The sequence below is a fragment of the Theobroma umbraticum genome, unplaced genomic scaffold (assembly GCF_002168275.2).
Source record: "Theobroma umbraticum cultivar Fairchild unplaced genomic scaffold, ASM216827v3 scaffold_2.0, whole genome shotgun sequence".
In the NCBI taxonomy this organism is placed as follows: domain Eukaryota; kingdom Viridiplantae; phylum Streptophyta; class Magnoliopsida; order Malvales; family Malvaceae; genus Theobroma; species Theobroma umbraticum.
Genome location: NW_018397277.1, coordinates 283,209 through 309,882, shown reverse-complemented (window position 1 = coordinate 309,882; position 26,674 = coordinate 283,209). Strand labels below are relative to the sequence as shown.

Sequence of the window (26,674 nt, the reverse complement as noted above, 5' to 3'; positions counted from 1 at the left end):
ATTGCTAAATCCCAATCTTGGTCTATGAACTCTAGGTAGTTAACTTGATTGATGATAAATTTAGAGTAGCTTAAATTTATCTAATTCTAAGATTAACTTAAGAATTATATGTTGAGTTCATTGCCAACATGTTAGAAGCCTAATGGGTTACACACCTAAAATGAATATTGAAACTAAAATGGGAGAGGTGATTAAGTTAGACTTAATCAAATTAGAAGTTATGAGCTTCTCAAGCACTTGATTAAAAGTGTTTAATTAAGTTGTGCCTAATTAATTAAACTTGTTTAATCAAGTTATTGGGCCTAATTAATTAAATTGTTTAATTAAGTTATTGGGCTCAATTGATTAAATTAAACAATTAAGTTAATTGGGCCTCTTAAGGACTTAATTAAATTGTTTATTCAAATTATTGGATTAATATGCAATTACAAAATAGTTTTGTAATTAGGTTTTAAAATTAATCTAAGGTATAAATACCTTGCTATAGCCTCTAAACAAAATGAAAGAGAGAACAGGCTGAAAAAGAAAGGAACGGCAGATTAGAAACTTTTTCTTGCCGTTCCTTGTGTGAAGAAAAATAGTTTTCATTCACTTGATTCCTTTTCAGCCCCATAATTTTGTGTGGATTATGAGTTTATGAAACTCATCTTTGCTAGCATATTGTTAAGACATAGCACTCCTAATCCTTAAAGAAGGATTTTCTAATTCATTAGTGTGGATCACCATTAGAGGCTGCACAAGGATTCCTTAGACAGCTTTGGTTTGCAACAACTGGGCTGAGGTGGTTGCGCTTTTTGAAGGAAAATCGGTGATTTAACAAAGGATTCATCAACCTTTATTATTAAGGTAAGTTTGATATGATCATACATATATATTTTATTTGTAATTTAATTTCATACTTAATCCAGCATGAAAGAGATCCTAGGAAAGTGAGGCGTAATTTAATCTTAAATTTATTTTTGCCGTGCTTAGTTGTATTTGATGCATGATCAGCCCTCATCTAGCAGGGTATAGTGATGCAAGCTTTCAATCCAATAAATATGATTGTAAGTCGCATGGTCGATACATATTTACTCTAAACGATGAAACAGTTAGTTGGAAGAGTTCCAAATAAGAGATGACCAGACTCTACAATTGAGGCCAATATATCTTTGTGTTTAAGGTGATGAAAGAGGTTGTTTGGATCAAAATATTCATAAATTGAACTAAGTTAGTTCTGAGCATTATTGATCCAATATATTTATATTGTGATATCAATGGAGGACAGCACAAGCAAAAGAACCAAGGTCTCATTAAAGGTCCAAACATGTATTGAGGTGATATTATTTGATCAATAAAAGCATAACTACCAAATCGAAGGGTTCTATAGCAGATACATAGGGGATTGGCTTTAATGCACGTAAGAAATTGATAATGTAGTCATATGTCCTAAAAGCTAATTGATTAACTATATAGGGATATATTTACTAATTTAAGCATTTACATTTAGTAAAAGGTATTCTTTATATCCATAAGACTACTAATATAAAAAAAAGGATTTTTTTATACTTCCACTATTCTTACTTTCCTTTTTTTTGTCCACTCTACCTTTTCCTTTTCTCGCTATTCTAAATAATTTTTAAAAATACGATCTATAACAATCTATACTAATTGGATTGAGAGGCTCCATGGGAGTGCCATGTGGCAGTTAACTCATTTTCTTTTCTTTTCTTTAATTTTTTTAAAAATAAATGAAAATGGAAAACAAAAGAAGAAAAGGAAAAAGAAAAAAAATAATAACAAGTAAGAGTTTAATCAGTGAAAATTTTATTTCCTATTTTATGTAGAGAATTTGCTCTTTAATTTATCTTAATTATTTATATTAAATGAAAGAATTGAATAAAGATTGTCAATGGTATTTAATTAGCAAAAATCACAATGAATGAAATTGAAAAATAGAAGAAGGAAACGAGGGAAAAAAATGACTGTGCTGTAGATTAAATTATTTTGCTCTTTTTAAAAAGAAAAGTCATAAAATATTATGATTTAAATTAATTAAAAAATTAATCAAAAAAATTTTGATATAAAAAAAAAATCAAAGATACAATCTTCCTGCAAAATAAACAAACAATTGATAAACAGCACCGTGCATCTACGTCATGTGGAAAGAAATAGCAGAAATGTACAAGTTTCACACATGATTCTTAGTAGACTTTGCTAATACAGTTTTAGGATTTGACACCACATGATGCCACCCCTTTCAGCAACCAGAGCCATGGTCCCAGCCTTTCCCTGAACATTTTGGATGCCCTCTCTCAATACTATTATAATATCATCACTAGTCTTCAGTGTCACTAGTCAAGCCACTGACCCCCAAAAGTCCTACCTCTTTAACCATCTCCGTACACGTGGAACAAAAACCGATCCAAGATAATGAAAAATCCCGAAAAAATAACATAATTCAAAAAATTTGTATCTTAGATATTTAAATATTAAATATTTCTTTTGGGTATGCAAAAATGGCACATCCTAAGAGGGACCATTGCCTGCACGTCGACGACGCACGCCACAACCCTTCATAAAAAGCCAAGTTTGAAATTTAATCGCAGGGGCCGCAATCGCCATCAAACTTTGCCTTTAATCAAATTTCCTCCAACTTGATTGTGAAATGGAAATTGACCATTATTATGGCTTTCTTAGCTTTGTTTCTGAGGAAAAAAATATTGTAGGGGACAATTAATGATTTCAGTCCTCCGTGAAATCAGCTAGGCTTATTTTTTATATTACAATTATAATCGAATAATTTTAATTTTTATCATCATAAATTTTATTTTTTATATATAACATTTTTAAATATAATTTCAAACTTTAATTTATTTTTATGAATTAACATTAATAATAGTTTAAAAATTAATTTTACATCTATTTTAATCAAATATATAATGAGTTTGGATATTTAACGGGTGACTTTTGAGATATTTAAGTACGTGTTCGAGTTATAATTTTAAAATTTATTCAAGTATTTATAAAATTTAGATTCTTTATTAAATAATAGGAATGGAGCTAAAAAAATTTTAAAAATAACAAATCTCTTATCTATTGATATTTTAATAAAAATGAAAAAAAAATTAGACTTGTATCATTATATTCGTAATCATATATCTTTAAAAAATTTAATGTATCACGAAAATAAAAGATCAATGCTGATGGTGTCGTCATTATCTTGATGGAAAGATGTTTGCTGTTAACATCATGATTTCCTTTTCTGGGAAAAAAGAAAACTAATATTCGAGAGGATATTTACATAGAAAAAGGATGAATGTGTGGGGCAGCTATTGGTTCTCTGTTATGTCTGTTTGGATGCTCCATTGTCTTATGATATGGAAAGGTTTCCCTGTAGAAAGCACCATTGCAGAGTCGTTTTCAAGCTCCCAAGACCATGTTTATGTGCACCTAAATATTATCATATGGAAATGATTTGACTGAATACTTATATGTATTTATTTCTTTTCTCATTTCACCCCTGCCTTATGGAGTGAATCAAGTTTGTGGAACTGCCAAAAAGCAACCCAAAACAATTTGTAACTTAAATTCAGTATAATTTTTTTCAAAAGAATATTAAATATAACACAAAATATTAGGCTACTAATTATATCTAATAACAAGAAGTTATCTTTTAAATCTCTTTCTTTTATTCTTATATTTTTATATAACTTTGGATAATGTCTTTGTTAATTATAAATACAAAAGTATAAAAATTAATAACACAATGCCTAATAACTGATTGATTTATTTGCTCGAAGTAAAGTTTAAATTTTTTTTTTAATTGGGGGAAGCGGGATTCGAACTCTACTATTTAGATAAGGATCAAGCACCAACCAATGAGCCAAATATTAAAGTGCAAACATAATTTGTAAGAAAAGGCCAAGTTTAAGTTACCGAAGTCATACAGTGTTTTAATTTACAAATATGTTTAATCAACTTTAACTTCTCAATTTTGAGATTCTATCAATATAAATCATTAAAGCTAAGAATCCAAAACACATGCTTTGATGTCATCTCTATTTTTCGGGATTGCGAGAGAGAGCTGAATGGTGAGATAGATAATATTTAAAAAAAGAGAGAAATCAAGATTTAATTTTAAAATTTTTATCTGTATGGTGGGATAGAGAAAATTAGAACCATTTAATTTGTTTCAAATTGTTTAAAGGGAATTGTTCTTAAGTCATGTCAAAAATTGAATAAAAATAGCTAAAATTATAATGAGGAATATATTTGAATTAGGCTTATGAAGAGAGTTATTTTTCACAATGTCTTCTAAAAATGAGAATAATTTATTATTATCTAATTGTACTTGGCTCCTTAAAGTTAAATTTTGGATCCATTGCTACTCAAAATTATTTTATTTTGATTATACTTTCTATATGTACATTCAAATTCATAAGAAAAGTGCAAAATTATGTACGTAAATATCCCTCTTAGAAATTCTTTCTTGATTGGGTGAACAATGAACTCAATCTCTTCCAAGGTTGTCAACAGGTAAAGTGCCCTCTAATTGTGAAGTACCCAAACACTAATCCTATAAGAAATAAAGTATTCGAACCCTATTAACTATTCAAATATTTTTTAAAATTACTACTCTAACCCTAATCCTAATACATCCACACTACCTTATAATTACCTTAACTTGTTTGAAAACCCAATTATGTAAAAAAAAAAAATTAAATGTTATTCATGGGTACCTAATTACCTGAACCCAAATCTGTACCCTGTATTCATATACAATAATATTTCTCTTACATATTTCATATAATTTACTAATAATTATATTAATAAAAACATAAAAATAATAAAATTTGAATTTAAATAATAAAAAATAAATATCTCAAACATAATTAATAACTTTATAATTATAATTTTTGTAATGCTAACATAAAATAAAAAGTAAATATATTTATATTTAAAGTGTATATGTAATAAAAGTGTTTTAATATATATAATAGTAATTATATTTCTCATAAATGAACATAATTTATATAAAGTATATATATTAAAAGACATTACAAGTCAATTAACAATTATAGTTTCATTAGGTAATTTAATTAACTATATGAGTTTGTCTTTAATTACATGAAATTAAACAAATAATTAGGTTTCAAAACTATTCTAATCTCACAACTTCCCTTTAGATTTATTTATTATAAGTTTATATAAACAAAGGTATATATATTGTAATTAAAAATTTTATAAATTATAATTTTTGTAATGTTAACACAAAATAGAAAGTAAATATATTTATATTTAAAGAACATATGTATATATATATATATATATTCTAAAAGTACTTTAATATATGTAATAGTAATTATATTCCTTATAAATGAACTTAATATATATAAATGACATATTATTAAAAGACACTACAAGTTAATTAATCATTATAGTTTCATGAATTAATTTAATTAACTATATAAGTTTGTCGTTAATTACATAAAATTTAAAACAAAAAATAACTGGGATTTCAAAAACTATTCTAATTCTCACAACTTCTTTTTAAGTTTATATATTATAAGTTTATATAAACAAAGCTATATATATTATAATTAATAATTTATAATATTAATTTTTGTAATGTTATCACAAAATAGAAAGTAAATATGTTTATATTTAAAGTATATATATTAAAATATTTTGGTATATATATAATAGTAATTTATTGTTATAAATTAACACAATATATAAACTATCATGTATTAAAAGACCATTACAAGTTAATTAATAATGCATAATTTCATGAAATAATTTAATTAACTATATGGATTTGTCCTCAATTTCATGAAATTAAAAAAATTAATTAGGTTTCAAACTATTTTAATCTCAAAAGCTCTCTTTAAGATATATTATAAGTTTATGTAAACAATGGTATACATATTATAATTAATAATTTTGTAATGTTAACAAAAATATAAATTAAAATATATTTATCTTAAAAGTATATTTATACAGTAATTATATTCTTTTATACTATGATATTCATATTATTTAAACATAATTAATTATCTAATAATTTTTTCATTCTATAATATATAATAGTCATTACATTAATAATTAAAGTAACTATACTTTTCATATATTTGTTAGTTTTTAACAAAAAGAATTGCTTAAATAGTTGGTAAAAAATTATATATTTTAATTTAATTATTTAAATAATAATAAAATATTTGTAAATAGTAACCGGATTCGAGTAACGAGTACCAAGGGTGGTACTTGAACTCTACTCAACTCGATACAAGTAATAAATTATTATTCGAACTTACTCTAAACTCGATTATAAAATACTCTAATCTTACGTCAGGCTCAGTATCTATGGATATCCTGTACCAAGCTACCCAATACCATTCCCTAATCACTTCAAATCTTCAGGGCAGTCAGGGCGACAATTGTTTGACGAACTTGTACTGTTGTACTGGGTAAATCTGTTAGTTGTCCATGGATGACGAACCCATTCACAAAAACTCAAGTTGAATCTAATGAATCACATGAAAGCATTAATCAATTATTTCTCTACTGGTAAATGATAATTGGCAGTACGGTGTTTTAGCTTCATTTTCTTCTCCTCCCGTGTCCTTATTACTAACCAGTTAAGCTAGCAAATTAGCTACGGCTCCACTTTTTTCTTTTTTTTCTAATTCCCCCAATTCTTCTTCAGAATTCAGATTTCAGGAAGAAAGATAGAGAATGTGGGAGAAAACAAAGAAAATGGCCTTTTATTTGTTAATTATTTGGAGAGTATAGAACATTGAAGGCCTAAATACTAGCCAGTTATTCACATCAGTTCAGTGGTGATTAGTACTAACAAATTGTTCAAACAGCTATTTGCTGACCAAAGGAAAAGCAGGTCCTGCAAGAAAGGATGCCCTCTTGACGAACCTCCCTTTCATTCGGGCCTCTTCTCCGCATTCAGTTTGCGAACCTCGTACCTTATTTTCTTCGAGAACAACCTTGTTCTCCTCTTCTCTCTATACCTTGATACTCTTGCTTCTCTTCCTCCATCTCCCAATGCCTGGTGGGCTCCCATTCCAGTCAAATCACTATAGGTGTGGTGAACTTCTGTTCCACCAGTGCCCTGGAAAAACAAAATCTTGTATCAACAATAGCTTGACGCCTAGAAAGTTGTCGATGTTTGAAAACAAGAAAAATAAAGCAACTTAGTATGATGCAGTAATGTTGTTTCGAGTAATTAAGTATAAGTCCTTTTGGTTTCTTTTGTGTCCTTTTTGTCCTAAACTATGCAGTAAGCCTTTCTGCAGGAGGCACAACACATATATGGGAACATGAAGTAGTAACCTACCATGCAATCAGGCCAGCATTCATCTGGGTCAAAATCTGGGCGGCCACCAGAAGTCCATGGAGATCCTTGGCTTGCCCAGGCAGTGATTACCGATTCATAATCCAGGCTCAAAAGTATCTTCCTCTTCTTCTTTTTTGCAGTATCCTCCTCGTATTCCTCATAACTCTTCACAGTTACCTCTTCCTTTACCGACTTATCTTCCTCTCCACAGTTGCATGGAGAATCACAGTTAAAATTCAATTCGAGGGGTTCCCTCGCCATATCGATTTCAGAATCGACCTGGCACGCCCCAACAGCTTCAAAACTCTCTTCATCTTCAATCTTCACTTTACCGTTTCCTAAGGAACAGTCCCTGAAGTCCTTCTCTTTAGAGTCCATTAGCCCCAGGTCCTCCATGCCAAAGGACTCATTTTCAAGACCCTTACCAAGCAAACTCTCAACATCAGCTGCAAACTCTGCAAGATCCATCTCAGACGGGAAAAGCCCATGTGAACCATCAGCATCTTGTCCATTACAAGCCAGGAAAGCTTTAGATTCGCTAACAGCAGCATCAGCTGTTTCAACGTCGTTTCCTACAGCACTCACAGCAGCTTCATTTGACGTAGTAGAAGTGCATAGTTCAGCAACAAGGGGATCAAATATTGGTACCCTATAAAGAAGCTGCTCCTCTTCATTCTCTTCATACGATATCTCATCAGCACCAATTTCAGGAACGAGAGGAAAGGGGTTGCTGTTCCTTTTCGTATGCTTAGCTTTTAGCTTTTGATGAATAGAAGCCTTTGTGGGTCGCCTCGTCCTTGCCTTTCTGGTAAACCCTTTATGCCAAGATGGTGCAAAGCTCTCCAAAGGAGCTTCATGACCAGAGGACTGAACAGAAGCAGTTTTCAATCGAACCCTTTCATGTCTACGAGCAAGTGAGTTAGCCGAGTGAACAGAAGAATCACAGGCTTGGCAAAGAAAAGCATCATCAGCAGCACAGTACCAACGAGCCCGTTTCTTTATACAGCTATCACAAGCTCTTGCCGTTTTGCCACCAACGGCGTTGGCCACATTTTTTGTAGAAATCATGGAGCTATTGTCCGGACTGATTCAAATTAAACAAATACTTGGGGTTCTAACCAAAAAAAAAAAAGTTGTCAAGCTTAATTAGAAATTAATCTAAAAAATAAAATCAGAGTAAAACGAAAGAAACCCAAAGGGCAACGGGAAATGTAGAATTGCGCTTTGTTTTCAGAACCTCTTGGAAATGTTATAATTATTTTGTATATGGTGGGGTATGTGACCCACAAACCGCTCTTTTTCAGCATTTTTAACAGCCTTTCGATGCACTTTTGGGCCCTCTCGACAGTGAACAATTGCGCTTTTGGGTCCACAACAGGGCCTTATCTGGATTTTTATTGGTTGACACTGTAAAGTTCATCTTGATCTCTCTCTTCTCATTGGCTGCCTCTCTAATCCAGGGATTTCTTGTGGGTCCCAAATGCCATGGATGAGAATGAGTCGTTGATCCCATCTATTTATTTCTGTCAATCCTTTTCCTTCTTGCTAGGAATTTGAAAGAAACCCTATTTGTTGCTGTGTCTTCCCCCTGCCGCATTATACCTGTTCTGAGTAGTCCCTTTTGGCGGTCCCCTTTCGGCCTTGCCTTATCCATTTCTCTCTTTCTCAAGCTTTGGCTCCTCTCCGGTATATCTCACATATCTCACTGCAACAGGGTCATGCAAACCTTCACACTTAAAGAAACTCTTTTCAACTTTTCACCATAACCATCATGTTCTTTTAACTTTTAAAAATATATTTGACTAAATACTTCAAACTTTAATCAACATCTAAGAAAATAAGGGTATAAACTTATCACTTACAAAAAAAATTTAAAAAGAAGTTATTTCTCTATTTGTTTCCTTTCCTTCTTATCTCTACTTATTCTAAAAAAAAAAAATTGTAAGAAGGCCGAATTGCTTGAGTATAACTATGAAACTCCAATTATACTTAATTGGAGAATTGTGACTTAACTTGGTGAGTTGGTAATTTGACAGTTTTGAACATGATTGGTGAACCATTATAACTTATAAAATGCAAATTTTGATAACCAAATAAGTTCATTTGAAAGGTTGGACCATTAGAGGGTTAAAAGTTTTGTTTTGGACTCAAAAATAGCATTATGGCTCCGAAGTATCGAGACTTGATGCTTGGGGAAGAAGGAAGTCTCGAGACTTCATTCATGGGTTTCAAGACTTGCTACTTAGAAACATAAGTATAATGACTTCCACAAGACGTCTTAAGACTTGAGTCAAAAAACCCCAAAACACATAATTATTTTCAAAAGTATTGATACTTCTTGCACAAATTTGAAAAAAAAAAGATAAAATGGTATTTTCTCACTAACCATTATAAATATGGCACAAACTTCGAGGGTTTCAACCCTTAGCCACAATTTGTGATTTTCTTTCAACTTTCAACTTTCAACTTTCAACCCTCTTTTTCCCTTTTTCCTCTACAAAACCCTAATTTTGAAGATTTGAAACTTCGTTTGGATTTCAAACAAGGTGACATTTTTCAACTCTTTATGCTTTTAAATCTTTGATTTCCAGCACTGAAAAATATTATTTGTTTCTCCATATTTTTCATTAAACTCTAAGCTTAAGGGTTTTGTGGCTTTCTTATCACCAAAGTTCGTCAAGGTAAGGTTACTATTAGATAAAGAAGCTTAGGATATAGCAACCAAGTAGGGGTGAATTGGTTTTTAAATAAAAATTTTAGCTTTCTTTGAAACATAGTTAAAGATTAAAACTTTATGCACAAAATTTGAAGAACAATCAATATAAACGTAAACAAGCAAGTTATACAACAGGTACAGTGTAAAAAGATGAGATAAAAGACTCAGCCATGATATTTATAGAGGTTTGACCTTCCAATGCCTATGCCCTCTCCCTTGATATCACAAGGAGTTTGAATCTACTATCAATTGACTTTTTCAACTAGGTTCAAGTATAACCTTTATAAGCAACTAACTTTTAAGGATCAAGCACAACTTTTCAACAAGTCACCACCTTTTTAAGATTAAAGCACAACCTTTCTACCTTTTCAATGGAGGTATAACCAATCCTACATTTTCAAGGCTTAAGTATAACCTTTCTAACTTTTTAAGGAGGTATAACCTTTCTATTGTGAATTACAAGATTTGATGCCTCTAGATAGGTTGATCAATTGAGTTTAGGTACAAGAGAATGCAACTGAATAAAGAAATTTAGGCTCAAACAAGGATACTCTATTTTGAGAATTCATTGTAGAGTGAGAAAAAGATGAATTTTGAGAATGAAAGCTTTGTTCTCCTCTCGAAATGAATTTTTGCTCTCTTTTCTTGTTAATGCTCTTCTCTCTTCGTTGAATAAGGCTTTTTGAAGGGTACATCTAGCCTCTCTCAATTTTCTTCCCATTAGAGCAAAGATAGGGCCATTTTTTGAATTCTTGGGTCCACTCGAATCATGCTAATCGTGCCATAAGAATTGATTAGTAACCATATGAGAAGTTGTTTTTCTTGCTTTGAGACGTTATGTTTTCAAGGAATTGATCTTTCTACTCCTTATATATCGATACTTGTTGCTTCAATTTTGATTACTTGGGTAAAATTAGTTTGCCACAATTTTAGTCTTATGTTGGTGCAATTCGTTGTGGAATTGGATGCTCTACTTACTTCTATATTACTTGTTGCAATACATACACTTGCATGGAGAAAATTCAACAACAATCATAACATTCATACATTAACATGGATAATATCTCATACCACACTAGCCCGAAAGCCGAAGTAATCGAGTAGAATACAAACATAAAGGGGGTTTGTCCTCCTTGTTAAAAACTAATACATAGTAATATATTTACATATATAGTAGATTCATAAACAATTTGAAAATCATTGTCTTCTCACATCACAAATAATTTTAAATCCATTTCATACTCATTGAAAATCATTGGAAAACCTTGAACATTAAATTCTTTATAAACCATTAATGGAAACAATATTTCATCATGCACAAATAATTATTTCTACATAAATCATGCTAGCTTTACATATTAAAATACTTGAAAAGGAGTATCCACTCACTTAATTGGAGATTCAATTTCTAGCTCTAATCACGACTCCGTTTCGGCAAAATCTATTGAGTTTGCAAGTGTTTCTATCATACAACAATTATCACAATCATTTCCTAGAATAAAAATCTCATAATATTCATTCTAGGCACTTTCTAAAGTTAATCGCTTTTGACTAAGACTAGGTCCTAGTTAAAATCCATGTTAGAACCCATAAATCCATTACTCTTACCTTAGGTGAGCTTAGATGATTAGAAAAACCACAAATCCTAGAGCTTTATCACTAAACAAAAATATCTGGGCATTAAAACAAATATTTTAGATTTGAAAATCTAAGCTTTAAAGATTATAAAGCATAAAAATACCATTTTGTTTCTTAAAAACCCATAAACAAACTTAAAATCATCAAAAACAAAGATTTTTGCTCAAAATGAGTTAAAAGGGTTTTGGGTTGAGTCTTACCTTGCAAAATGTAGCTGAGGATTGCTAACCCTTGAAAAACGTGACATTTATAGTATGGGGTGTGAAAATACACTTTTATACTTTTTATTTTTGTGAAAATGACATCATCTATTGATAGATTGATGCTATTTGTTAATAGATAGGCTTCAGAGTCCTTTTAAAAGCTTTTTGGTTGTTATCTATCAATACATGGGGGCCATCTATCGATAAATCTAACTATCTATAGATAGATCTAGTCATCTATTCATAGATGTTCTTCAGGGCAGCTTTGAGAAAGCCATTTTGAATTGCATCTATCAATAGATGAAGAACATATATCGATAGATAAGCTTTAGTAAGCAAAAATAAACATTAGAGACTTGTCTAATTGGACTCCTTTTAATATCAAACTTTATAAATCATCTTTGACCAGCAAAACATGAATTTTTTCCAAGTTTAAAATATAGTTTTGAATGTTCAAAACATACAATCAACATGCTCACCTAAGATTTTCTTAACTTAGCATTTTCATTAAGGTGGGATTTCACAATGGTGATGTTTTCTCTCTGTTCAATTTTGAACATTTCATAGTTATGAGCGAGAAGGGTGATCTTGGGCTCTATGACCAGTGAAGTCCCTTCATGGATGATCTTTAGTTTTTTCCAAATTTCCCTGGCTATGGTGCATGCAAAAATTTTGTTGAACTTTGTAAGACTCAATACACAATGGAGACTGTTGATGGCTTTGAAGTTTATTTAAACTTTCCTCAATTCAGCTTATATCCATTCATCTTTATTTTTGAGAGTTTTCTCACCAGTAATCAAATTAGTGTTCATAGAAATCAAAGGGCCTTTGGTAAGACATCCCACATCTTATAGTCACAAACTCTAACATAAATGGATATCCTAGTATTTGAATATTGCTAATTGGTTCCATCAAATATAAGAGGTTTGTTTATGGATTGATCCTCAATAACATTAGAATTTTGAGCAGCCATTGGATCTTCTCCTTAGATGTTAAGCTTTAAAATCAAGAGTTAGGCTCTAATACCACTTGTTGATCTCAATAGAGTGCTAGAGGAGGGTGAATAGTATAAAAAAATTTTGAAGTAAATTTTTTTTTGCTTAAAAAAACTTTTGAATGATTTTGAAATGGAAGGTTTAAAAATTGTTGAGGTTAAAAGGTATCAAGTAAAGAGAAAGTAAAGAGAAGTAGATAAAACACAAATATTTATAGTGGTTTGATTCTTTTGACCTACGTCCACTACCTTGATCTCTTAATCAAGGAGTTTCAATCCAACTTCTCTAAACCAATGGAATTAATAGCTTCTACTAAGTATTTTACAAGGTGAACTTCTAACCCAAGCTCAAAACCTTTACAAGATTCCCTAAGCTTTCCCAATCTTAGTTTACCCTTTGGAGTGTTTCTTACACTTTAAGTAAACAAAGAATAAAGAGAAGATAAAGTATAATTGATCATCTAACTTATCTAAGATGTATAAAGTTAAGCTTAAATCTCTTTTCCAAAGATAAGAGTGAAGCGCACTTGAAAATATAACTTTTAGAAAGTTCATAGTTTTAATCTTGCTCATGGATGTTTTTTTTTTTAACATTTATAATTGTTTAAACCCTTATTTATACTTAGAGGACTACTTTTAGTTATTAGAAACAGTTTTGAATCAGTTATAGCAGTTATTTTCTCTTCTAGTGATCTTTTTCAAATCTTTTGCAATAGCTCTTTACTTAGTTAAGATGAGCTTTAATCGATTAAAACTTTTATGTTTTCAAACTCCTTCAAGTTACATTTTTCACTAACCTTTTCATAATCAATTAATTCTAATCAATTAATCCTCCCTTTAGCTAATTAAACTTCTCTTCTTTCAACTTTAATTGATTAAAGTAAATATTAGCCAATTAAAAAATCTTCAAATTTGAATTTCTTTATTTGGCGCCTTTCAACCGTAAACATCATTTTGTATTTGAATTTTGGCGCTTTTAGGTACTCTAAGTTTGAGCTTTAATTCCCTTTTAGTTGATTGATTAACGTGCTTCTGTTTTACATCTAGTATCTTTTTAATCGATTAAGCCTTACGTTAATTGATTAAGACTTTTTTACCTGATTTTAGTGTAGTGCCTAGTATTGGCTTAATCAATTAAAGATCCTCGTTAATCTATTAAGACCAACCTACCTTCATTGAGTTCTTTCTTCTTTGATTGTTTAATTGATTAATTGATCTTGTAATTGAACAAGCTTCTTGACTTGCTTTCAAATAATAAATATGTTAAAGAATTTAAGCTTTCTCTTGCACACTTGAATAATTTAATTAAACACTAATGGATGGAGAATGTTTTGTTATCATAAATAACACATGGAGTCAACAATCTCTCATTTTTTGATGATGACAAAACACCCTTAAATTTAAGAGTGTAAAGTCCTTAAAACTATGTTAACTACTTAGACATTTCAAAAGCAAATGTGTGTGAGTGTTTAACATGAATAATTTAAATGCAAAACTCATTCAAGAAGTGTGATCATTTTTGTCATTTCAAAACTATAATCCATTTAAAACTAATAAAGCTAACAACATGAATGAACCTTTGTGGTCAGCTTGTACAGAGCACACAATACTTTTAACTGTATTGCAACTTTTAAATGTTAAATTAAAGTTTAATTTAAGTGAGTCGTGTTTTAATCGTCTAATGGAAATAATAAAGAATATGTTGCCATCAGATGAAACTTTGCTTAGTGATTTCTATACTTCTATAGTATGAGAAAAAAGTGACCTAACTTGGACTTGGATATGTCAAATTTCATGCTTATAAAAACAATTGCATTTTATTTTATAAGGAAACTGTTGATTTTGAGCGTTGTATGATATGTGGTCATTCTCGATATAAATTGAGGAAATCAAGTGTGAACAAGTGAAAGAAAATTTCTTACAAGATTTTGTGTTACTTGCCACTTATACTAAGGCTTCAAAGGCTTTATATGTTAAAAAAAACACTAATGAACATATGACATGGCATGCACAAAACCAAAGTGGTAATGGAGTGGTTAGACATCCTGTTGATGGTGAGGCTTGGCAACACTTCAACTGCATGCATAAGTTATTTGCAATGAAATCCTGAAAGTTTAGACTAGATTTGTGCGTAGATAGTTTCAATCCTTTTGGACCAATTGTGAAATCTTATTCTATTTAGCTTGTAATGCTCACTATGTACAATTTAGCCCCATGGATGTGTATGAAACAACTATATATATTTCTTAATATGATCATTATGGGAAAAAAAAGTCCAAGCCAAAACATAGATGTTTTCTTGAGGCATTTGATAGATGACTTTAAAGTATTGTGGATCGAGGGTGTTATCAAGTATGATGGGTATAGGAAACAAAATTTTCAACTAAAGGCTACACTATTACGGACAATTAATGATTTTCCTACTTATAGTATATTGTCAAGATGGAGCACTCACGGACAATTATCATGTCCTTATTGTATGGAACGTTCTAAGTCTTTCATATTGAAGCATCACAGGAAACCTTGTTTTTTTTTATTCTCATTAGCAATTCTTGCCACGTAATCATCCTTTTATGAGGTACAGAGATAAATTTCTTAGAAAAAGAGTTTAGAGTGACTTCTCAATTTCTTGATTATCAAGTGAAGAAATATTGTCATGGTTGAATTTGCTTCCTAATATTCCATTTGCAATAAAATGTGGTGAACGAATGATTCTAGGTTATGGTGTAAGTCATAATTTGGTGAAAAAGAGAATATTTTGGAATTTACCTTATTAACATACACGTTTTATTTGTCACAATCTAGATGTGATGCATATTAAACGCAATGTATTTGAAAATATATTCAACACAGTGATAGATGTTAAAGGGAAGACAAAAGACAATTTAAAGGCACAACAAAATTTAAAGGTGTACTACAAGCATCTAGAATTGGAGTTAGTGGAAAATAAAAAAAAAATTTCAAGCCTAGAAGCCTCATATGCTTTAAGTAAAGAGGAATAAAAAACCCTTTGTGCTTGGGTGAAACAATTGAGATTACCTTATGATTTTGTGTCAAACATATTCCGATATGTTAATGAGATCAACTGTAAATTTTATGGGAAAAAAAATTATGATTGTCATGTTTTTTATAGCAATTTCTCATAATTGTCTTTTGTGATATGGTACTTCACTCAATTTGGGATGCAATGATTGAGTATTCTCACTGTTTTTGAAATTTATGCTCAACTAAAATAGTTGTAGATCGCATGGAAGCTTTGAAAGAAAAAATATATGAAACTATATGTAAACTAGAAAAGATCTTTCTTTCAGTTTCTTTGACTCTATGGACCATTTGTCGATTCACTTACCATACAAGGCTAAGGTTGGAGGACCTGTCCATTATTTATGGATGTATCCATTTGAGAGGCACTATATCTGTTATTTGTTTTCAATTATTTCATTAGAAGAGTTTAAGGTATTTATTAAGTTTTATGAATATTATGATGTTTAGGTTTTTGTATTTTTTAAAGAAGAAGATGAAAAATTGAACCTTTATTGAAAGATCTATATGCGAGGCATATATTATCAAGGAAATCTCCTTGTTTAGCTCATTGTATTTTGAACCTAGTGTGCGGACAAGATTAATTGAGTGCCATGTAATGATGATGGGGAGACTTGGACTCCATTGGTCATCTTTCAATTTTTACTCATCCTGGTCGAGTATTTGGTCTATTAGATAAATCTCGATTTTTAGATGATGATGAGTATTTTGCTACCGAGCTATATGTTTTAATGAATTACAAAAAGATGCTCCCATACATTGAGTAAGTACCTTTGTACCTTAATGATAATTCTATTTTATAGAATTATGTTAGTTCAATTTTGTATTAAATATTTACTAATTCCTTAATTTTCAATTATAATTTAGTTATTTTTAGTTATTTTTATAATTAGTCTATTTTTAAGTAAGTTATTTTAATTTTATGTTTATTTCCTTTAATTTGGTTATTATTTATTAGTTTTTATGTTTTTATAGAAATTAAGGGATTTGGACCTAATTTTGAAAAGTAAGGTGTTTGAAGGACTTGAAAGTCTGCTTGCATATGCTTTGGTATTTTGCCCATAACTCTAGCTACAGAACTTCAAATGATGCGGTTCTTTATTCAGTGGAAAGATAAGAGATAAAGTTACAACTTTTATGAAGATAACTTTGCCTAGTTATGCATCTAGGATAGAGAAATTCATGTTGGTAGATGATGAGGTGTAATGCTATGGGAATGGCAATTTTGAAAGATGATATTTGATGTTGGGGTCTCATTACACTTTTAAACCCAATTATTAGTAAGTTAACTTAGGAAATTATACGTTAAATTTGTTAGTATAAATAGGATATTTTTAAGGGCTATTAAGTTCGACAACCTTAAGAGATTTAACAAGTTAGAAGTTGAGGCTGAAACTTGGAGAGCTAGGTTGAAAATATTTGTTTTGTTTTCTTCCTTAGTTTTTATTTTTCTTGATGAGTAAGAAAGTGACATTTCATGGTATGGTGCCTCTTTTCTATTTTTGGACTTAGATACTTTGTTAGTATGGCATACAATAGCGTATTTAACGTTATATTTATATTTGTTTGATATTTTTAGAAATTTTGTATTTATGATAATTTTTAATCGTATCAACTTGATTTTGAATTTTAAATTTTAATGTGTATTTTTCTTATAAATCTTAGACGTAAATTGTGTATGTCAATTTGTAATTTAGTCATCATCGATAAATTTTGGTAAAAAATTCCAACAAAATTTTCAGTTGGAAAAACATTTCTAATGAAAATTTTCATTGAAAAGACATTATCATCGAAACATTTCATTAAAAATTACTAATGGAACATTTCGTTGGTTACCAATGGAAAATTCGGTTGAAAATTTTTACCTAATTCCCGTTGGAATGCTTTACCAGCGAAAATTGTATGGGAAATTTTCAATGAAATTCTGTTGACGGAAAATTCCTTGGGAAATTTTTAACGAAATTCCGTTAGAAAAGCATTTCCAAAGAAAATTCTGTTAGAATTTTTTGACGTAATTCCGTTAAAAATGCATTTCTAATGAAAAATTCCATCGAGATTTTAATATTTTCCAATGGAATTGATGTGATACAATCGATAATTTTGTAGTCTTTTTTTGATGAAATTATGTACTTTTTCCAATAGAAATTTGTGACGAAAATTTCAGCGATGGAATTTTCAAAGAAATATTCAATCGGAAATTCATTAGAAAAATACATTTCCAACGTAATGTTAATTTTCTCTAATGAAAAATTTTATCGGGAGAAGCTTGATTTTTTGTATTGTATTTTTTATTCGAAGAATTGGATTTGAATTTCGTTATCTTTAAAAAGATAAAAATCTAAGTTTCTTGACACATGAAACAATGAAAGGATAAAAGCCAAAAATTATAATTAACCTCCATTTTAATTCATAAATTGATACACGAGTTAGACCAGGCATTTAGGCTTTGAAGTTTTGAATGGAAACAGACCGTCCTTGGAATATTTGTGGAAGACTGTTCCTGGAAATTAAGATGAAATTGGATAGAGGTGATGTGGAGATCTAGTGTTCTAAAATCAAACTCAGATGAGAAAATTCTTGCTAAAGGATAAGGCGGTTTGATAGGCTTGAAAATGACTTGCTCGTAGTTCTCTCTTGTCCAGTATTTATGTGGAAATTTCATGCATATCCGCATTTTATGTTCACATAACAATGAAAAATGACACTTAAAAGTATATAAAATTTTATAATTGTCAACTTGAGAAGATACCAAGGAGAACCAAGGCTAGGTCGCCATTGGGTATGTTGTATTGCGTATTATTTTTTTAACTATTGTAACTCAAACTTTATTATTTGATAAAGTATTAACTTTATAAATATCTTATTAATTTTTTGAATTATTATCCAAACCTGTGTCTGTATATATCCTAGACATTACCTGTTAAATATCGATACTGGTTAATTATTTTATTAAAATAAATTTAAAATAATAATTATATATTATTAAATGAAAATTATATTAATAAATTAGAATTAGTTCATTAAAAAAATAAATTAAAGTTTAGAATTATATTTAGAACAACTAATGAATTTTAGTAAGTATTCTATTAATTATAAAGAATTTACAAACAAAAAAAATATAAAACTAAATTTTAATATTAAAAAACATTATTTATAATCAGGTTCGAGTAATGAGTATTCCAAAACCACTACATGAATCTTACCCGAACCCATGATAGGTAGTAACTTTATTAGCCAAATCTGATTATAAGATATCTTAATCTTACTTAATCGGGTTGGATAATATATGGTACTTAATTACAAGATATTCATTAATATACCTAAACTTTATTCGTATGAAACTTGTCTCAACCCAACTTGCACTAGCTGAGAAAATCAAAAGATCCAAAATAGAAAGCCCAAGCATATTTTTTGTATGCAAAATAAGGAGGTATTTACATGTAAATTTTATTTAAATTTTATTCTTAAAATTTTAATGAAAGGGAAAAAAACATCTTCATATTTAATATGGGACAATAATCATATTACCGGTGGGTATTGTAATTTTTTTATTCAATAAAATTATAAATTATTAGATCAAATGTATAAATTTTTTATAAGGGGACAATAATCATATTACCGGTGGGTATTGTAATTTTTTTATTCAATAAAATTATAAATTATTAGATCAAATGTATAAATTTTTTATAAGGGGACAATAATCATATTACCTGAGGGTATTGTAATTTTTTATTCATTAAAATTATAAATTATTTGATCAAATGTATAATTTTTTTTATAAGGAGACAATAATCATGTAATAACCCAAGTCTAACTATTGACTTAATAGCTTTTTGACCTTAAACCACGTGATTTTTAAAAGCTTAAATTTAAATTGCTAATAGTAGTACACTTAGATTGTTATATAGGTCTTAACAATCATATTCATATCAGATGAGAGATGTTGGGTATCATAAATCATATTACTTGAGAGTATTGTAATTTTTTTATTCATTAAAATTATAAATTATTTGATCAAATGTATAATTTTTTATTTATTGTAAATTATAAACTTTTTATAAAAATATTCCCAACAAAAGAAAGATAAGAGTATAATAATTATAACTTTTTGTTCAAAATATTTGTTACATATGATGAAAATATTTTCTATCCATCCCTTTTTTTTATTCTTTTCTCTTAACTAACCTTTATTATTTAAAATTGAAATTTATAGTTATGTTTATTTATTATGATCACATTGATTATGTAAAAAAATATATTTAGGCTCTCCATATTGTTTCTATGTTCCCTTTATCTCTTCTAATTCTTTTGTCTTTTCTTATTTTTAAAGTTGTTTAACTAGAATTTATAATATTTTATTTTATAATTTAAATCAGTCCATGATAAAAAATGTATTGAATGTTTTAGAGCTTGCAAAGCGGACCATGAGGCCCAATACATTGACCAAACAATAGGCCCAGTGGCCTGCAAAATGGCCCATCACAGCAGATAATAATAAATTAATAACACTGGGGAAGCGCTAGGAGGCAAATTCGTAAATGAGCTGCATCTTCTCCTCCGCTTCAGAACATAACGGTCTCGGGAGAATCGCCATTGGTTTCTTGAAAGCTCCTTCACTGTAAGTTTAAGCTTTGGCGTGCAAATTTATTTTTTATAGGATTTATTTCACTTAAATGCAAATGGTAGTGGCTAAAATTGAATAATCAAACAGAAAGACAGAAAAGAAGAAGAAGAGTTCATATAGTTTATATTTGCATTCTTGGAAAATTTAATAGAGTGCAAGTAAAGTATGAGATAGGACTCTTGGTGGTGGTCTTTGTTTAAAGTCAGTGTCAGTAATATTTGATTAGTATGGTACATGTTGCAGTCTTTTTAATGCCTGGAAAAAAAATGGACCTCCAACTCCAACATTTTTGGAGTTTACTGGTGGATAGTTCCTCTTCTTTAAATCTTGTTTACCAGTTGGTCCCGAGGTCTGGACATAGCAATTGTAAATTGGAGAAAAACATATAGTTTTTACATTATTGAATAAGGGTATATCTTTATTGGAAGATTAAACATACTACACTCTATTCTAGTGCATTGGTTTTTGGTAATTTAAAAAGACCAGCTTCATATCATCCTTGCTTGGTCCCGGACAATAGAGGCGTTTTACAAGTACATTTATGGTTTAGTGAATAGATCATATTGATTTTGTTTTATTTTATTTTATTTTATTTTATTTTTTGCGTTGCCTGAGCTTCCTACAAAACCATGATAATGGTTTGTGAAAACAAGAACCCATCTTTCAGTTTATGTGTCATTGAACTGAATTATTGGCTGGGGTGGAGTAAGCACAGGAAGTGAAATGCATCACCGGGATTTTGAAAATCTTACACAATTCCCTATTTGAGTAGCTTTCTTTTAATTGAAAATGAGAATTCGTCCTTTGTCCAGTACTCCTGTACTCCACCTTTTGTCTTGTATATGAGACTAACCATAATTTCTCCAGGATCGTAAGTATGGCAGGGAGAAATCATATGCCCCGTTATCCTGATAGTTTCCAGGGGTTCCGCAGTGGCCCTCAGCCTGTTGTACCAGGTCCTATGCCTTTTGACCCTGTAGCTATGCAAGAAGTTATTAAAATGCTGCACACGAAAATCCAGTGGATTCTTACTGAGAACCGACATGTTATACTTGATAATACTCATCTTCGAAGAGAATTGACTGCTGCGAAAGAAGAGATTCGCCAATTGAGCCAGGTCATGAACAACCTCCAGGCTGAAAAAGAGAACCTGACCAGGGAATTGATTTTATAGAGGAATGAAGCTTGAAGCAGCGTTTCATGCTTCTGAGCTGCTCCAGGCAGAGGTTACGCAATTAAGAGCTGAAATTCAAAAATCGAATGCTTCAAGGGTGGAATCGACTACGGGTCTCATAAAACATGTTAATCATCTGCAAATTGAGAATCAGCAACTAATTGTATTGTGGGCTGATGTTGAAGGTGCTAGGATTCGACTTTATGCTCAAATATGAAAATAATTAAAAAAATTAAAAATATAACATAAAAAAATAAAAACTAGCATTTAATTAGAGAAACAGTTGAATTCTATGTGATTAATGTTTTTGTTTTTTATATAATTTTTAAATTAATTATGAACATTTATAAGTTTAAGAATTACCTACCTTACTCTAGATATCATAATCAAGAGCCAATTAAATCAAAAACACAAAAGAGAAAAAGATTATCTAAAATCCTATAACCAAAATCTTTGCTTCTTCACCTTTAAGATTTGTTAAATCTTCAAACACTGAAGTGTTTGGCTTTTAGCAATAATCTATACACTGACCAAATAAGACATTTTCAAAGGTAAGATTTTACTTGTGCTAGTAAGTTTTGTTTACAAAACAAAAAGATCAAAAATACTTAATGAATCTTACTTTTGTCAAACAAATAAAACTATTTTTCTTCTTTTGTTTATGAACGGCTGAGAAGTGATTAGAAGTTTGGAGCTTTAGTTTGTTAACATTACATATTTATATAGGCCACACTAAGTTGCAACCTTAGATACAATAGTTATATTTTAATTCAATTAAGTCCCTGTGAATTTAATTAATGTTTCACTTTGTTTTAGTTTATTCCAACTAAGTCTAACTTAATTGATTATTCTTATTTAATCTCAATCATGTCAGTTAATGTGTGTGACCTATAGGCTTTTAAAATGTTAACAATAAATATAAATTAAAATCAAATATTAATTTAATACTTAATTTATATTTATAGATCATAAGCATCATCTAGCAATACATTGATCACTTAAATGTTAAAAAATCAATTAAAGAATTTGACAAAGTGCTTCATGATAAGTCTCTCAGTGCAATATGATCCTGTTGTCAAATATCTCAGAGATGTCATAAAGTATGACTCCGTGTCTACTTATAACATTTCATATTAGTTCTCATAATTCATGACTAATCTTATGAATTTAAGAAACTAACTTTCTTCAAATTCATCATGCTTAGTCAAAGGCTTTATACAAGTTAATCAAGAATTGAAAACAAATGATATACATCCACTCATATCACTTTGGGTGATGAATCTTCTCTTGACTACTGATAACTCTATTATATAAAGTTATTTTGAGTCATTTTGGGAGCTTAAGTAGCTAGATCTTTGAGATTTTAGGTTCGAATTTTAGCATTATAGGTGTTTTTTTAGTTTAAGTTTGATTACTTGTTAAGTGATTATTTAAGTTATTTTAGTTAAATTTTAAGTTATTTTATTTTAAATTACTTAAGAGTAGTTATTGCTAATTTCTCTTATGACTTTTGTAGGAAATTGATGAAAAAGACTCATTTGATGAAAATCAGTGCAAGTATGGTGATAGCTTCATTCGTATATGTTTCAGTATTTTACCATATCTCTTTCAAAAAAAACTCCAAATGAGGTGATTCTTGACCAACAGAATTATAAGAAGAAGGGATACAATGTTTATGTTCACCAAGTTGCCCAGTTCTGATTATCATGGTCAAAATATTTGTCAAAGTCGGACCACTGCAGCAGTATGTAAAGACTGAACATGATGCGGTTTTGGAGCAAATCTTTCAATACAGAAGTCCAATTGATGTGATTTTTGATCCATTGGAAAGACTGCCACAGCACTGGGCAAACAAGGCTGCAGCGTTGATGAAAGGAAGCACACATACAAAATTCCAGAGAGCTCAGCGCTGCAGCGTGGAGAAGTAGCGCCGCAGCGCTACGCGACTTTCCAAAAAAATAAAGGACATTAACGGGATTTCGAAAATTAGGTTATTTGGAGCTATTTAAGGAGCCTTTTTAGAGATTTTGAGAGGAGGCAGCAAGCAACTATTCTGGAGATTTGGAGCCAAGAACAAAGCAAGGAAACAAGAGAATTGGAGAGAGATCAAGATCATAAATCTCTAACTATTAATTTTCTCTCTTACCTTTGTGTTTTTTCTTATTTTCTTTGACTTGGATTCATGGCTAAATTATTTGGATATTGTCTTTATTAGATATTATGAGCTAATTTATTTTCTAGGATTGCAATTGAACTCACATGTAATCTAGATTTTTAATCACTTTCTTGCTTATTTTCAATGGGATTTGAATTGTTTATTCCAATTTGTTCTTAATGCTTTTAATTGCTTGGCCACCAATTAAATTGATCTTGGGAAAGGGAGTTTAGTGTAGACTAAAATTGGGATAGCATATGACATATTAATTGATTTGCGTATAGGATAGGGATATACCATAGGCCATATGTAGCCAGATTAGAGTCTGAACTTAATGAGTTTGTTTAATTTCAATTCACATAGGATATAGTGTTTTGGTTAAAATAGATATTTTTATAAGATGAGTCGAGAGACCCTTATAAATAATTTAGGACTCTAGGTTAGCAATTCAAACCATTGAGATAAGTTAAGGAAGAGAGGTAAGATTTAGATGAAGTGTGAGGGATATTGTAATCCTAGGCTTGTTTGATTTGATATTTATTTGAGTAGTTATTATTTTGATTTTTCTTAATTTAATTCTGCTATACTTAGTTTGATTTGAATATATTTAATATTGTTTGGATAAGATTAATTTGCAATAATTTAGTACTTAGTAAACTTTTAGATCAATTCCCTGTGGGATCGATACTCTACTGCTATATACTGTCTATTCGATACGTATACTTGCGTAGTAGAATTTTAACTGACTACTCATTCACCTTTGCATGCTTCATGGTATATCCAAAAACACTATGTTTATGTATTTGGTTGTCTCTAAGTCCGTAAGGGTAAAATCAAAGTATGTCATTCCCCATATAAAATAACTTGGTGTCTCAAGTCCAAGAATTAGTTACACAACTATCACAGGAGAACATATTCCATAGACACTTGAGCAAAATACCAAATAGAGTTCTCATAACGGGTCATGTTCAGTGTTTTTGTTCTTAAATAAGCACTTACATATTATCTTTAAGTATCCATATATTTTAATTTATGAGATCGATTGCTTATTTCTCAAACAATGAGGCTTAACATGTACTAGTTTTTGAGTATTGTCAATGCCTTGTCTTGACAATACAATGACTAGGAATAATTTTAAGAACATGGCTTTGATGCATAGTGATCTAATAATTGTAATAACTTTACAACTCTCTTGCAAAGCCTGTATGTTCCATGAACTTCATCCAATTAATATTTAATAACTCCTTATTATTGCACTAACATGAAAGAAAACATCTATCATATATAGTTATGCGATTAAGTATTCATTAAATGACAATTTATATTCCTTGATCAATTTAGTTGGCTCAAGGGCATATATCAACAGAAGAAATGCATAAAGAGGTTGTTAATGCCAGGCTTGGAATTGGATTCTATTTTAGAATTCATCTTTAGATTAATTTGAGTTCTACTACTTTTTCCTATTTGATGTGCTGTGGGGAAAGATGTGGCAAGATTACTATGAGATGGTAGTGTATATAGCTGCCAAATGCTACTCTTTCTACAAAATGAAATTGGTTCTACATATTTTATAGGACACCTTTTGAATATGAGAAAGCTATGGAGAAAAATCTTCTTTGCATGGCTTGTCAAGTTAAGAAACTTTGCGCAGAGCAGATGAATGTAGAGAGTAAAGCACATGGACCTGGTATCTATTTCCACTCTACTATCAACTTCCTCTTCTCTCTCTGTAGCATGCGACAAGTTATAAATTATAATAACTGTTATTATATTTGCCTCTTCCTATTGAGGAGTTTACCATGTGTTGCTCTCCAAAGCTTGTTGGTTTGAAAGCCTCTTGAAATTTATATAGGTGGTTATGGAATGATTGGTGGAAACCCTGAAATGAGATATCTTGACAGTGCATTTGCTGAAGGGTACCATGGTGGCTGAGAGCCTAACGATAACTATGATCCTTCTTGGCGTTGATACCTAAAAATGGGTTGTATAGATGGTTTGATTTTGAGTTGGCTTCAACATCTTAGGCTCTTAGGTTCGTGGTGATGAGCAAACAATGTTTGTAGAGTGAAAGAAAAGAACTATTGAACTGGGTAACGTTTCACCTTCATATTTCCTTGTGGCCTTCTTCTGTAAGCAATTTTGGTTCTTTTGATTTTGAATGGAAATAAGCTATACTGTTATTTTGCTGTTTGTGCTTGAATATTGTACAGACAAGCTGACTGCCAAAAGAGTTAAAAGATAGACGGGCAGATACCTTGGATTTACCATGCTGATAAAGTCAATTGCTCGCAGTAAGTGTTATGAAAATTGCCCAAGAAACAACAAAGATAAAAGCCAGAGAAATCAAGTAAACAGAAAAATAAAAGAATTTATGTGGTTCGGCCTCTTGCCTACATCCACGGAGTGAAACTATTCTTATATTATTGAGAAATTAAAGTACAATAAATTGACTTCTATGGCTCTCCAAGCCAATCCAAGATCCCTTGCACATTCTTTTTCAATAACCTCCCAAGAACACTCACCCAAACCACTCTAGCTCCACCTAGAACAAAAGACAGAGTTACAAAGTGTCCCTTCTCTAGAGCTCTCAAAGCACTACTTGCAATTTTAAAGCTTAGAGATCCACTTTTATAATAAAAAAGTCTAAAGTAGAATGTGATTAGGAATTTATGTAGAATAAGAAGTTTAAAACTATACAACTACTTAATATTGTACATAAACAAAAAAATCCTAATCAAATAAGATCTAGAATTTTAGTCAACTTAAAACTCAACAAATCTCCACCTTTGACTTGAATT

At 30.3% G+C, this 26,674-nt stretch overlaps 2 protein-coding genes across 2 annotated transcripts; one reads left to right on the top strand and one right to left on the bottom strand.

The window, feature by feature from the left end:
* Positions 1–6,729: 6,729 nt before the first annotated feature.
* LOC110427648 (zinc finger protein CONSTANS-LIKE 16-like) lies at positions 6,730–8,587 on the bottom strand. The gene is given in 3 exon segments (XM_021443194.1): positions 6,730–6,922; positions 6,925–7,105; positions 7,331–8,587. Coding segments are annotated over 3 exon segments (1,320 nt in total). The 5' UTR covers positions 8,399–8,587; the 3' UTR covers positions 6,730–6,851.
* Positions 8,588–20,461: 11,874 nt separating this feature from the next.
* On the top strand, positions 20,462–25,808 carry LOC149526325 (protein FLX-like 3). Its single transcript, XM_089785511.1, is given in 6 exon segments — positions 20,462–20,541; positions 21,415–21,715; positions 21,717–21,906; positions 25,246–25,273; positions 25,451–25,563; positions 25,729–25,808. Coding segments are annotated over 6 exon segments (792 nt in total).
* Positions 25,809–26,674: the final 866 nt, after the last annotated feature.